Source organism: Aythya fuligula, chromosome 1 (genome assembly GCF_009819795.1).
Source record: "Aythya fuligula isolate bAytFul2 chromosome 1, bAytFul2.pri, whole genome shotgun sequence".
NCBI lineage: Eukaryota > Metazoa > Chordata > Aves > Anseriformes > Anatidae > Aythya > Aythya fuligula.
In genome coordinates, this window is record NC_045559.1 from 195,340,124 (window position 1) to 195,355,426 (window position 15,303).

General features: G+C 39.7%; 1 protein-coding gene across 4 annotated transcripts; it reads left to right on the forward strand.

Moving 5' to 3' along the window:
* Positions 1-132: 132 nt before the first annotated feature.
* Positions 133-10,824, forward strand: FAM76B (family with sequence similarity 76 member B). 4 transcript variants are annotated; one of them, XM_032207594.1, is made up of 10 exons: positions 133-261; positions 1,390-1,454; positions 1,567-1,621; positions 3,203-3,358; positions 4,280-4,476; positions 6,409-6,456; positions 6,654-6,734; positions 7,410-7,545; positions 9,512-9,613; positions 10,255-10,824. In XM_032207594.1, exons 1-10 carry the CDS (start codon positions 154-156, stop codon positions 10,342-10,344), a joined length of 1,038 nt encoding a protein of 345 aa, XP_032063485.1. In that variant the 5' UTR covers positions 133-153; the 3' UTR covers positions 10,345-10,824. The 4 variants fall into 4 exon arrangements, with proteins under 4 accessions (XP_032063485.1, XP_032063486.1, XP_032063489.1 ...); XM_032207595.1 differs by having other exon boundaries at positions 7,413-7,545; XM_032207598.1 differs by lacking the exon at positions 6,654-6,734.
* Positions 10,825-15,303: the final 4,479 nt, after the last annotated feature.

Sequence of the window (15,303 nt, forward strand, 5' to 3'; positions counted from 1 at the left end):
ACAGAGCCGCGCTTGAGCGGCGTGCCCGCCGCCCAATGAGGACCGAGGGCGGAGGCTCGCGGCCAATGGCAGGCCGAGCCCCGCGGGGCACCGCCCCCCGGGCCCCCCCCCGGTCCGGGTGCGGGCCCCGCGTCCCCGCCGGGTGAGGCGCGGATGGCGGCGGCGGCGGCGCAGGCGGCCGGGCCGGCTCTGTACGCCTGCACCAAGTGCACGCAGCGCTACCCCTTCGAGGAGCTGTCCCAGGGGCAGCAGCTGTGTAAGGTGAGCGGGCCCGGGGCCACTGGGGGTTGGGGGGGGAAGGGGGGAGGCCGGGCAGGGGGAGGGCAGGCGGGGAGGGGTTGGGGCTGGGGGGGAGGCCCAGGGGAGGGGGAGGCCCAAGGGAGGGAGGGCAGGGGGGAGCCGGGAGCTGGGATCTGGGGGAGGCTGAGGCTTGAGGGAGACCGGGATCCAGGGCAGATCAGGACCAGGGAGAGGTTGGGATCCAGGGGAGGGTGGGCAGGGGGAAGCCAGGATTCAGGGGAGGTTGAGGTTAGGGGGAGGCTGGGACTCTGAGAGGTTGAGCAGGGGGAGGGCAGGAGCCAGGGGAGGACAGCACCCGGGTGAGGCTGAGACCCAGGGGAGGCTGGGCAGGAGGAGGTTGGTACCCAGGGGAAGCCAGGATTCAGGGGAGGACAGCACCCGGGTGAGGCTGAGACCTGGGGGACTCCAGGCAGGGAGAAGTTGGGACCCAGGGGAAGCCAGGATCCAGGGCAGACCGGCACCCGGGGAAGGTTGAGACCCAAGGGAGTCTGACCAGGGAGAGGTTGGGACCCAGGGGAGGACAGCACCCAGGGGAGGCTGAGACCCGAGGGAGTCTGCCCAGGAGGAGGTTGGTACCCGAGAAAGGCTGGGATCCAAGGCAGACTGGCACCCAGGGAAGGTTGAGACCCAAGGGAGTCTGACCAGGGAGAGGCTGAGACCCAGGGGAGGACAGCACCCAGGGGAGGCTGAGACCCAAGGGAGTCTGGCCAGGAGGAGGTTGGTACCGTAGAAAGGCTGGGATCCAGGGCAGACTGGCACCCAGGGAAGGTTGAGACCCAAGGGAGTCTGACCAGGAGGAGGTTGGTACCCAGAAGAAGCCAGGAGGCAGGGAAGGACAGCACCTGGCAGAGGGTGAGGTTTGGGGGAGGCTGGGACTGAAGGGAGGTCAAGCAGGAGGAGACCAGGATCCAGGGCAGATCAGGACCAGGGAGAGGCCAGGACTCCAAAGAGGTTGAGCAGGGGGAGACCAGGATCCAGGGGAGGACAGCACCCGGGCGAGGTTGAGACCCAGGGGAGGCCAGGACTCAAGGGAGGTCAGGTGCGTGTCCCAGCAGAAGGAGCTGACCCTGGTGTTTTCTCTCCCCCCAGGAGTGCCGCATCGCACACCCCGTCGTGAAGTGCACCTACTGCCGCTCCGAGTTCCAGCAGGAGAGGTACTGGGCTTGGGGGGCGTTGGGGTGCCCGGTCCTTGCTGTCAGCACCCACGGACAGAGCGTGAGCGAGTGACCAGGGGCTGGTTCAATATCTGTATGTTTTTATTTCTAGCAAAACCAACACCATATGCAAGAAGTGTGCCCAGAACGTCAAGCAGTTCGGAACGGTGAGTAGGCTCTCGGTTCTGAACGGTCACGTTAGGTCCAGCCGCCTTGTAGCTCTAAAAGTTCAGGTGAGATCCATCCCTTTCTCAGCTCTAAAAGTTCAGGTTAGGTCCATCCCTCTCTCATTTCTAAAAGTTCACCTTAGGCCCTTCCATCGTTCAGTTCTAAAAGTTCCCGTTAGATCCATCCATCTCTAAAAGTACACCTTAGGTCTGTTTGCCTCCTATAATTAAACAGCTTTCAGAACCAAATAACAAAAGCTTCTGGAAAGGTGATGAAAACTACAGGCAGCTCTTCGCTTCCTTTACGGCTCACGGTTTCTGTTTTTTCAGACTTAAAGGCGTTGTGGTTATGTGTGGTTTAACAGTTATGAATAACTGCAATGGAGTTATTCACAGCAAAAACAATGTTAATTCACTTTACGCATGTAAAGTAGTCCTTTGCATATGCTCATGAATGCACGCTTGACAGCAGGAAGACTATTAGCTGCCTGTGTTCTTAATGAGTGGTAAATGGGAAAATCTAATCATACCACATCGCTCATATTATGTAAGTCTTCAATTTTTAGATGCGTGTTAATCATCTTAAGCTGCTGAGTAGAAAAGATTTACTTTATTCCTGTTACTTTGCATTTTGCCCATCTTGAATTTTCAGCGTGGGTTCCGTTAGAGAAATTAAACTTTTTAATATACGAACGTTGTAGCTGAGTGCCCTGCAGACAGTTATTCAAGGAAGGTATCAGGATAATCTCGTTTGGGAGACAAAAGCCCGTAACTTCTTCATACTTGGCATCAAGCACGCTAGATGAAATTCAGCTTAGTGGAGAAACGTAACAGCTGTTGGTATGTAGTCAGGCATTTGGTGAATGTAAATGATGTAAACTGAACAAAGAACATTCTTTGAAAAGCTTAAAATGTAGTGCAATTAAGAACAGGGCAGATCCAGCAATGTTTTATCGGTAGTTCATCAAGAAAAGGGAACTGCAGGGAAGATAATCAGCTAATTCTGACCTATGGAAACTGTCAGGAATTTTATTTTCTACCACTATATTACTCTAGCTTACTGTCTAATCAGAAACTTGATTATCTGTCCCAGTGGTGCCTGAAGGGCGTTTTTTGTTGCTTCCTTTTATTTAAGTTTCTTACAGAATTGTAGAGATGAAGATACACATCCTGGAGGTACAGGGCTATCACATCCCTGAGTAGTTTGTGGAGAGGGACGTTTTCAGAACCTATGAAGTTTAAAAATAACTCTTATTTTAAATTTAAGTAATTTGTTTAGCAATGTAGTAAAACAGAGATAAATATGATCGTTAAAAAAAAAAAGACGGGTATAGCAACCAAAAAGTATTTCTTTCACTGATTTTGTACGTGAGCTTTCTTGGAAAGTGCAGTGTTTTTTGATCTTTGAAGGACTATTACTGTTATTACTAAAGACACTAAAGGCAGGAAAAAAGTTTTTTTTTAAGGCATATCATACGAACCCATAGTAGTTTAGAAGCATCGTGTGATCGGAATGAACTGCGTTAATGCTTTCTGGTTTCTGGAGTGAACTAACCTCAGTTCAACTTACCTCTTTTCCAGCCCAAGCCTTGTCAGTATTGTAATATTATTGCAGCGTTTATTGGCACGAAATGTCAGCGTTGCACCAACTCAGAAAAGAAGTATGGCCCACCTCAAACGTGTGAACAGTGCAAACAGCAGTGTGCTTTTGATCGGAAAGAAGAGGGAAGAAGGAAGGTAGGCTTTGTTCCAGAGCTGCAGTGGCTTAGGTTGACAAAAGATGTTCCTGCTTCATAAAAGAAAGATGAACAGGAGTGTTTGAGTTCACTAATATTAGATTAAAGATGCCGTGCTTTTCAGTATTTGAATTACATTCATTAACTTGCAATTTTTACATTCACTACAGGGCTATTTTATTTTAAATTAAATCACTCTTTTTTTAAGTAGGCTTAAGAATACTCTTGACAGTGGTCGCTGGGAGCAGAGCAGCTGAATAGTTCTTGGTGCTTTGATTTTTTTTTTGTGTTGCTCTATTCATTGCCTCTTAGTATGTCCTTAACTTGATTCTGTCACATTGCCTCTTCCCATTTGCCTGCCTTGCCTTAAAATACAGCACCAGAGAGGTAGACTCTTTTTCACCTCTCCGTGTTTTCTTAAATAGTTTTGGTGAGTGCCACTTTCTCATTCCAGAAGGTGCTGAGGAAATGACCTCAAAAGCCTCTTGCCCGAACCCAAGACTAGTGCGGTTTTTACAGAAGAATTTACTTGGTACAAGTGACACGTTGGCTGGACATCTTGATTCTGCTGGAATACCATGGGTTGAGAGAGGTTACATGGTGTCTAAGCTAAAAATGATTTGCCCCTTATAAAAGTTGTCACTTCTGTGATACAGAGTAAATCCAATATTTGCTAAGACTGCCTTCTAGCGTAATTTCCAATGACAAAAATAAAAGGAATAAGCTTCACTTTATTAAAGAATTACACGCGTATGTTAGAGATACAGTAGTGCTGTTTCCTACCAAAGGGATGTCTGGATTTTTCCCAAAGCTATCAGAGAAATTGAAGCAATTGCAAATAATAACAGTAATACTGAAATGCATCATTTTAGTGCAAGTATACCTGGGGAAGAAAAAACACGTATGAATTATTTCCCAACAGGTTGATGGGAAGTTGTTGTGTTGGCTCTGCACCCTGTCCTATAAGCGAGTGCTACAGAAGACAAAAGAACAGAGGAAGAGTTTAGGATCTTCACATTCTAACTCCTCATCTTCATCTCTTACTGAGAAAGACCAGCACCATTCGAAACACCACCACCATCATCACCACCACCATCGTCACAGCAGTAGTCATCATAAGTAAGTATTTCAATAATTAAAGTAGCTTTAGGTACCTCTTCTTATTCTGTGTGCTGTTAGTACTGAGATCAAAGTAAAGGAAATCAGAAATGTGGTTTAAAATATGGCATCAAAAGCAGGAGCAGGAGGTCTGTCAAAACCTTTGTATTCTCACAATTTGGCTGAAGAGAAGTCAGTCAAATCCAGAAATTCTTGGTAGCCGTCAGACTAACTGATTTTACAATAGGCAGCAGGGCTAGAAAAGATACCTGCAGGATGGCTGCAGAAAACCAAGTTACTTGGGGATAAACTTGGATTTCTAAGCAGCAGCTGCTGTGCGATACCTGCTATGTGGCATGCAGTTACCATGCATGTATTTGCACCGTAACTTCATTGTGCCTTGTTTGTGTGCACATCCTTGTTAAATGGAGAAGCAGGAAAAGCATGGGATCGCCTTCTGTCTGCGAGCAGTTTGCATCTCTTTGCTACTCGTAATCAAATCCTGTTGTAAGAAGCATTTTGTGAGTGGCTGTCCTAGGAAGACATAGGAAAACAACGCTGTCAGTTCATTTACTGTCACTGATAACATTTCAAATAGCTATGTCCAATCTCCTGCAACTTTTCTCAGCGTGTCATCTCTGCTGGTGGTCTAAGCAGCATACCAGCTTTAATTTAGATACCCCCCCTATCAAATCACGCCTCCCATGTTTCTTCTGCTAGTACAATAGCTGTCATGATTTTTATTTTCATTGACAGGCTTATGGCAGCGTAACTTTAGATCTTCTTTTGTTTTGTATATAGTGTTGGATAGTGAGTACTGCAGCTGCAGTGGTAATGACCCCTGTCATGAAAAGACACGCAGACTTTTTTATTCCTCAAGCTTAACTTTTCCAGTGCTTTTTTGTTTTTGACTGAAACTTCTCTGGCTAAGCATGACATAAAGATAGAAGCAAAATAAGCTGCAATAATACTGAGAATGGGGAGAAGAGAAATGTAAATACTCTCAATTTAAAAAATATACTTTTTAGGCACTTGAGGAAGAAAATTATTCTTGTCATACAGACAATTATTGTACTGTTTCTGTTCTCTAATCTACTGAAAATTGAGTTACAACAAGTTACAACATCTAGTTTAATGCATGTGACAGGTGTAGTGAGGATTAAATAAAAAAAAGTTAGCTCTTTACTATAATATGGAGCTTCCAATATATTCAAGAGTTACGAAAAAATATGACCTGTATAGAGATACACTTAATGTTCCTTGCTTAGCAACTTTTTTCCCGTAGCCTGCCCTGGGTCAGTTGCTTCTGGTCCAATAAATACGAATCTCTTTCCTTCTCCGTTTCAGTTATTGTTGAGGTGAGAGAATAATACAAGAGAGGCATACAAAATCGTTGAACTGTTTGATTCAACGCAGTCTTCTAAATTTTATTATTCCTACGCCCATGCTGTTCAGTAAAATTACTTTTGAAATTACTGGAAACGTGTCGTTAGAATTGAAAAAGTTATTTTCAGGGATCCGAAACTTAACATTGCTTATATGCCACCACATAAACACCATTTTAGGCAATGTTCATATTACAGTATGGGAATCCCAAGAATGCTGTTTTAGGTCAGCTTGCTGATATCGAGATTAGCAATATGAAGGGCACAAAAATTGGGAAATATCAGAAAAAGCTTTAACTGTCAGTCTTGAAATCTAGCCCTTGCATCTTATGGTAGTGTGAATATATAGCTGAAATAATTTTTTTTTAGCATACTGACATAATAGAGTTGTCATGAGCATGACAAGCAATACAACTGCCCAACTGAAATTTTAAAATTGGTAATGTTTGTAATTTACCAAAAAAAATAAAAGGAGGGGGTAATTTGTCTCAAGTACAGATACCGTTCACACTAGCTTAGAAATAATGGCATGTTTGGTCAGTTACCAAGTACATTTCACATATTTCAGAATCAGCAGTCTGAGTCCAGAACAAGATCAGGGACTGTGGAAACAGAGGTAAATATGATATTATTTGTTAATTTCTTGTTAATTTATCTTGCAATTTTTTTAAAGGACTTTCTTTTTCTTTCATTTCTGACTAGTCTCTAGCATTCCATCTAGGAGCATGAGTTAGTTATTTTACATGTGCCAAATGGTGTTGTTAGAGAGTTACATAGTACAAGGCTTTAGGTTTACATTTTGTTTGATTTCAGCCATAAATCCTCTGCAGCTATTCAGAATGAAACTCCAAAGAAAAAACCCAAACTGGAATCCAAGCCATCAAATGGAGATAGGTAAAGTTATGTTTTTGTAAAGCTGAGCCATTTCAACCAAAACAGAGTGCTGACTTGTGGCCAGTGTCTTCCTTTTCCTTTTTTTTATGTTTGAAGAGTGAGGGAGGTGAAATTGTTGTCCAGCCAAACAGATTATTGGGTGGCATCTGAGTGCTGTCAGTTAACTACATTACTTTATTAGCAGAAAACTGGCACAGCATTCCTTCTTTTAGGCTCTTTGGGGCAACATTAAAGGTTAAATAACAAGGCAACAGTTAACAGTGAAATAGTATTCCCTAATATCACTGTTTTTTTTTAGATTAGGTGCAGGGTTGAACCCACTGTTTAATGTTAACCTAGTATCTAAATAAGTCTTTTGGGCCTTAAAGTGTGAGACTGAATCTTTATTCTGTCTCTGACCAAACAGTGGGAATGAATGTAAAAGTGGCTGTTCAGTCAAAAGGTATTTGTCCCCCTCAAAGCTAATACTTAATTATATTTCTGCAGGTGTATGTAATGTGTGCCATTAGTAAGGTAATTTGCCAGTTGCATCCATTTCTGTCAGGTACATACTTTTTTTGCATTAGTCCTTAAGGATGTTTGTGGAATTATTAATTTTTGAATATATACTTTGAAAAATGAACTGTTTTTTATTTACCATTGATGTTGCAAGTAATTATTGTTTTCTATTTTTAGTAGCTCTATAAATCAATCAGCAGACAGTGGGGGAACTGACAACTTTGTTCTCATAAGTCAGCTGAAAGAAGAAGTAATGTCGCTTAAACGTCTTCTGCAGCAAAGAGATCAGACTATTTTAGAAAAAGATAAAAAGGTAAACTTTTCATCTGCTCAATGAGAACTTTATCATTTTATTGTCAGTTTTGTAGACTCCTAACAATGTGAAAACAGTGAGATTAAAAAAAAATGCATCTGATTTTTATTTTTCTAGTAACTAATCAGATCTTACCTTTTAAAGGACAAGTATATATATCGTATATATCATATATATTCGTGAAACTATATCTTGAATATGTTTTGGCTCTAAGGCAAAGAGGAATTCACCTTACCTTACTTCAGCCACCTAGAAGATAGCGATCTGGTCCACTGGTACTCAGGCAGCATGTGTCAAGGGTGACAGACAAAATGCCAGACAGTAGGTTTTGTGTTTTAGATATTTTAAATTGAATCACAGCAAAAGTCCCAAATTACCTCTGTAGGCTGATGGACACCCAAGATAAGAGGAGGAATAATAGTAAGCATTTCAAGTTTAGCATAGCTTTTGCTTAGTTCTAAATTTAAGATACTATAGCCATAATTCATGAGATGGTGTACAAATGTACATGTACAATGTATGAAAATCGTTTAGATTTTTAAATACTGTTAGTGGATGTGTAGTGTAGGTTATCAGATCTTGGTCAGTGACTGGAAGAGAAGCTTGAATTAGATGTCTGGCAGTCAACAGAAGTTAAGCAAAATATATTTAGGCCCAAATGACTACAATGAAACTCATACAAGAGATTCACCTTTCAAAAAAACTAATGGCTGGCAAGTAAAGAGAAATAACTCTAAATATGTATAATACTTCTTTTAGCCTTTATTAGAGCTTAGTTCTTTGCCATCTGTTTAACTGGATGGATTTAAGACACTATCCATAATGGTGGCTCTAGACCGTCTATTCAGGATTGAGTAAGTTACGAAGTTATATTAATAACTTCGTAAAAAAAATTAATAAAGTTTCCGCTTTCGGGCTGCAGATCAGTATCTGAACTTCTACACTTCAGTCTGTTCTATGGAGGGTATTGAACCTTTTTAGTTAGTATCACTCTTCTAATATACTTGCTAAGTTTTAGAACTGCTTGCTACTCCGAGCCTTTAAGTGGTTAATGTGAAAGAGATGAATAGTCTGACATGGATGCTCTTTAGGTAGTTTCTTCAAAGGACAAGCATTAAAACCTCTCTCTCTCTTATAAAGCCTACAGAAGGTCACAAGTCAGTTGGAAATTCACTTACCTATTTTTAAATTTCATCTACCAGATAATACTAGCAAAGGGTTAAGTAAGGAAATGTCACCTGCTTCTGCATAGTAACTTTATTTATGCTGTTCCCATAGGGAGAGCATTTAATAATTTTAATATCCCCACTGTTAAAACTGTTTGTTGAACCTCTGAGATCTTTGAACCTAAAGGCTCCTTGAGGCATGAACTATTCACTTTCAGAATGTCACTTCAGCTCCTAGGGCAGGGGAGGAAAAGCTGAGCACACAGTAGAACGTTTGCATAGGTGAAAAATTTACAACAAATGAATGCATTGTGGGGGGGTTGTTTCTTTCTTTACTGTGAAATAGTAAACATAAAGATGCTTGCTTATATAAAAGTCTGCAAATACCAGTCTTGAACCTGATTTGCGGGACATTCTTATCCTAAGGTTTGTGTAAGGACGGTGCTTGAACAGTTTGGAGTGCTCCAAAAGAAAAGTCTTCCAAATGTATAACTTGGGGCAAAACCAGCAACTCAGTACACCAGCTCTGCGGTACTATGTAGTACTCATTAGTCAAGATCTCAGCCACGTCACTATCAGTGCTTAATGACTGCCATACTAGCATTTTTTGGCTTTCTGGATAAAATGTGAGACACCAAGACATTTCCATAGGTCCCTGAGATTTGACCCTCAGGAAGGAGGCACCATTTCCTGGAAGTTCTGGTTGCATACTTTCCTACAAATAATCCATAATCCATAAAGACTGATTAGAAGGCATATTGCAGCAGTCCAGGGAATCTTCACAGAACTTGTGTTTTTAGTTGACAGAGCTGAAGGCAGACTTCCAGTACCAGGAGTCCAACTTGAGGACAAAAATGAACAGCATGGAGAAAGCTCACAAGGAAACTGTGGAACAGTTGCAGGTAAGTAGCTGCTTATTGATACCTGAACAATATTTCAAATGGAATTATGTATCAGGCTGTTCGCTCACTGCAATGAAATAGTACTGAGTCTGGAATGATCGTTGTTATATTTAAGTTTGTACCCATTGTACAGCAAGCAGTTCTGCAGTCAACAATCTCCATGTAAATTAAACTTACTGTAAGAATTGCTTTCTAACCTGAAGAGGTAGAGGCTTACCTCTTGCACCTTCTGAAAGGTTTTTTGTTTTTTTTTTTTGTCTGTCCTCTGATACTTCATCAGTTGTCAGTGTGCTGTTGATCTGATTTTTCAGCTTAGCATAATGCAATCAAGAGTGAAATATTTCATGTTAAGCTACATGTCTACTTTGACAGGAAGAAAACCTGAATTAATTGCCTTACAAATCACTGAATGAGCAGATGTTCAGTGCAATACCTCAGACACTGAATTTTGCTATGCAAGAAGTGTGGTTGCCTGTTCTGTTAAACACGAAATATACATATCAAGTCTTTGAGTATTCTTAGCATGTACATTTTGAAAAATAATTTCATAAATGCAATGGGAAATTAGTGCATGACACTACTATGTGAGGCTTTACAGTAATTCATAAAACATCTTTTTTTTTTTTTTATCTGTATTGCAGGCCAAAAACAGAGAACTGCTCAAACAGGTTGCAGCATTGTCAAAGGGTAAAAAGTTTGATAAAAGCGGGAGTATATTAACGTCTCCTTGAGGAACTGGTTATCCGTGGGGTCTACTACTCAACGTAAATTTGAGTAATTCTGTGAAGCCCTTAAAATCCTGTGTAGTCGAAAAAATATTTTTGCACACCAGATTAGTTGGCATGTTTCCTACACATTTTTATAATTAATATGCAGCTTTTTTTAGTTACTGTTCAGATAAAATACTTCAACTGGCTTGAAGAATGTTTTTTATTTTTTTTATATTGGAAACCTTTTGCCAGCAATAGTATTAAAAAATGGCATAGAGAACATAGCAGTGCTCTCTCTAAAAGGACAACATGCAATAACAAACTAGGTGTACTTTTTACAAAGCAGCAACTGAGTCTTTGAAACTGTACGGATGTCAGCCAAAAGTTCATGAACCTGCAGTGACGCTGAACACTGGTTTCTGGCAACTGTTCTTTTACTTTGTATCAAAATACAAATTTAGAATGGAAATCATGGTGCTCAAGTGAAACTGAAAAAAAAAAGACGTATATGTATTTGTAAATACAACTGTAACGGTTATATTCTTAGTTATAACAAGTAATTAGTGTTTTACATTCTTGTGATAGGGATTTACTGAAAGAGTATCTATTGTACAGTAACAGAGGCAGCGTGTTTTTTGTAAGATTTACTGTAGATTTTTCTTGCAAGTGCCTTTCTCCAACTGTTTATTTATAGGAATGTTGGTATTTTGTACATAAGGTTTTTATGTTTTAAAATCATGTTTAATAAATGTTTTATGTAAATATAAATGTGTGTACAGAGGAATCTGAATCACAGATCAAAGTGGCTAGTGCAGTGCTTGAAGCAGCATCAAGAGCTAGCTAATTCATGGACAGTGAGTATTGGCTTTAGATAACCTTTGTAGCTCGTCTGTGAGGTGTAGAGTTCTGTTAGTGCTGCTCATGCCAAACACGTCCTGAACAAAAAAAGAAATGTTTTTTATTTGGTTGTTTTTTCTGCGACACTAAAGTTTAGCAGTTTGTTTACATATCTCTCTATTTGGCACCGTGCTATAATTTTAAGTCCATGGCAGGCATTGTACCCCCAATGTAACATTTTTAATTAGTGATATACACTCAAATTTAAACATATATTCCCCACTGTCTGATTTAATTACTTAGTGTTAAATTACGGTTGCTCTTCTTAATGAACTGCAAGGTTCTTATCCCCTGGTAAAGACAGACAACATGAAAAGAGTAGCCAGAACTAATGATCTTGAAATGGAGAGTGGATATGTTGTCAGGGGGAGGGTGTTTTAACGTTTTTGGGTAGATTTTGATTCTAAATTACATCAGTTTAGTTTTAACTCTGCTCCTAATGGACATCAGTCATGTTTAGAAATTTCTATTAACCATAACCTAGTGTATACCCCAAGGTCTCTGTTCAGGGAGGTGAGTTACAACTCAGCATAAAGTGAAGTAGACTTACATGAGTAAAAGGTTTAGTTCAGCTCTGGGTACTGACTGGTAGCTCAGTAAGTTTAACTGTAGAGTAAGCTACGCGCCTTTTAATAAAAGAACTGAAATCTAAAGTTACTTGGCTGTCCACCTATGAACTCAACTGTGAACGCTTTTTCAGTAGTTCAAACAAGTTCCAGCAGTGACAGGCTAGCAAATGATTTGAAAAATCATGCTAGCTTGTTTCGTATGGTTTACGTGTATTTTTATACACTACAATCAACTTCGTATGTTTATAAATTCTCCTTCTTTAAAATTCCTAAACTAGGCTAGAGAAAGCTGCTATCCTTTTGGGATGCTAGTCTTTTTTGGGTTTTAATATACAAATGTATGACTTCCGTTAATTCAGAGTAGTATTTTGATACTATTTTTTTCCACGTGAATGGCAACCCGCGTTTGGTGAAATTGGTTTTAAAACATGAAACTGCATAGCAAATTGAAATATTTAAATTAGAATAACTTCTTGATACCTGTTCAAGCTGCACTAAGGACACTTTAAAGGAACAAACTGAAATTCTGTGTTAGAAGTAATTGATTTTATAATCCCAGACAAAAACAAAAACTTTTAGGGGCTTCACAGTATTTGGTTCTAATTAAATACCTGCTCTTTTTGTTCCGTAACCTCATTTTTAAACTTGAATTTTTTAAAGTTCTAAACTAGCCAGCTGAATTCCGATCTTGAAAATGGTGTCCTGGAGCTGTAGGTCATTGACCTAATAAACTGATGTTCTTTAAACGTGGATCTGCAAGGAGGTTGTTGTAACGTATTGTGCTTTTTAGCCTGTTTCCAGATGTTGATTAGCGTTGACCAGTAATGGCCATTTTGGCTCAAGTTATTTATGTATTTTAAGCCTGTGAATATTGCGGCCCCCTTTTAGCTAGGATGTCTAAATACGCGTTCTGCAGTGAGGCTCTTCAGCTGTCCACTTGTATAGACTATTGAAATACTGTACTGGCACACATCTGACTGTTGACATTTTGTACCTTTTCTAAATCCGATGTTTCACAATAAAATCTTGTCAAAACATTAATCTCTCCTTCTAAAATCATTCATAAATTCGTATTTCATGTTAGTCCTTCATGGTATATCAATAATTAAGACTGTGGCACAAAAAAAAAAAGACAGAATTTAACATTTGCATTTGATACTTAGATTTCTGGGAAGATTAGGCACCTTGAGCTGTTTACAAATTATTACAAATTAGAATTTCAAATTAATTTCTTAAGAAAAATTCTGTTTTTCTACAGCAGGATAATAATACGTAGAAATCTGTTGTTGAGAAGAAAGAAAAAACTTAAGTTTAGGAGAAAAAAAACAACAACAACCTTTAACAGAAATCCAGTGAAATTTAATAGTCTTTATCAAGCTTTTTATGCTCCTAAAATGAGGAGGGAAGATAAGCATCAACACTTGTATTTAAAAGTACCTGAACTTTTGGTCAATTATGTACAAGATTGTTTTTCCTTTTCATATGTTGTGTACAGGGGGTTGATTGAGACTGGAAGTGAAGCTGACAATTTCTGTGTCCATTTTCTTTGTTTAGGGAGAAGTTGTGTGCCCATATGCTGTGTTCTAAGTCACGGTAGCTCCTAGTGCTTAAAGCTTTTGTGCTGTAGTTCGTAGTTTTTTTTTGTATTTTTCTCAGACATCAGTTCCTCTTCCCAAAATCTAGCAGGATGTTTCTCATTTAAGAATTAAAAGTTCAGAACAGGGGAAAAAAAAAGTCAAAACAAGAAATAAGAATCTGTAGCTTTCTGGTCAACACAATTATCTACAAGGATATTTGTATCCTTGTAGATAATTTGGGTTTCAGAGCCCTGCTCTTACAGCAGTGTGGATTTTATATTAGATATAATAATGCATAATAGCTATTATAATATTGAATTGTTCTTAGCCACATCTTAATGCAAATCTGCAGTGGATTTGGTGAAGCCATTTATTTTTAAAGCTGACAACCAAGCAAAGCCATGTGTGGTATCTAGTTTAGATGTAGTTTCCACGTAACCCATGCTAAACTTGCATAGCTGGCTATGCAACAGATTGCCTCCCTAGAAGAGATTTGCATCATTAGAAGCAAATTTCTTTAAGAAGTTTTATTTAAAACTGATGTCACCTGTGTGTAAGCACTTAAACTGTTCTTGATGGTCTTCAGTAGCTTTAGAAGCTCTAAATCCACACTGATCTATTTGAAAACACTTAAGTTTATGATTTCAAGCTGTAATCTTAACAAACTTTTTGAAATGGAGTAAAAGCTGTTCATGCAATGTTTTGTTGCTTCAAATGAGTTGCTAATCTTGTTTCAGTTGAAAATATTGCAATAGAAAATAAGTTTTCTCATGTTATGTGCAATTCCTGTTGCTTTCCTCATGGAAGAGGTACTGATAAATAAAATGATGTATGCTGAATCACACAGAAGTAGTAGGGGGAGCCAGGCCAAGGGGATTGTTGGGGTAGAAGACAGATGTTTGACATGTTCCTGAGGAATGGAGCAGGGTGATAAAAGCTAACAGAAAGAAATCTCTGAGGTGTGTTACTCATTCAGGTGATGTGCTGAATCACAAGGAAGTTTTCTTCAAGCCACAGGTATCTAAGTATGCAGAAATGGCAATCCTTTAAGGTAAAATGCAGCATTGTCTACGGGAGGGTTTTTGGTTTGTTTTTCTTTTCACAATAGTAGAGAACAAATTCAAGAAGAGTAAAGAGCTTGAAAATATAAAGATGTGCAATGTAAAGTACATCTTATAAGAAGTAAGTCATACTGTTTAGGCCTAGATAAAAAAAGGTAAAACTGTAACAGAGCACTGTACACGTTTACCACAGCTGGGTCATGGTAGAAGATTTAACATACAACTTGAACCCATTTTATCTGTCTGATCTTACACACTAGACAGAAATCATCCTTGGACATAAACAGCAAATGAATCATTGATGTTTTCTCTTGCTTTAACCCAAACAGAAAGCACGTCTGGATTTGCAGGTTTCCCTGTGAAAACTTTCATTTCAGTGTGCTGGCACTGCTCTAACTGACCTTCTTACTCCGGGAATTTCTTGTCTCTATTTCTCCTTCTGTTGGGTAAAGGGAATTCTGCATTTTGACTGAATGGAGTTTAAGTACCAAGGATGCTGATGTGCTGAACAAGCCAGGTGAAAGTCAGGTGAAAGTAGGGATTTGTGGTTTTGTTTGTTTGTTTGTTTGGAGTGTAGATTTTCCTTCTGTTAAGGTTTTCTTACTTTTAGACTGCCTATCAAGTTCCTAAATTTGCAATTGGAAAAGAAGCCTTCCAACCTCTGAAGAATACTAATGGCTGAAGATAAACCTGCATCATCTTTGGGTGTTAAAGGTTGGTTTTAGAGGCATAAGCAGAAGACTGCTTTTATAGTGACACATTTTTGATTACAGAAGGCTTGTGGACAAAGAAAAGTCAATTGGACCAACAAAGAGGTCAGAGCTGCCAAGGTGATTGTACTTTGGGTTGGATCACAGGAATTTGATGCATTCCTGC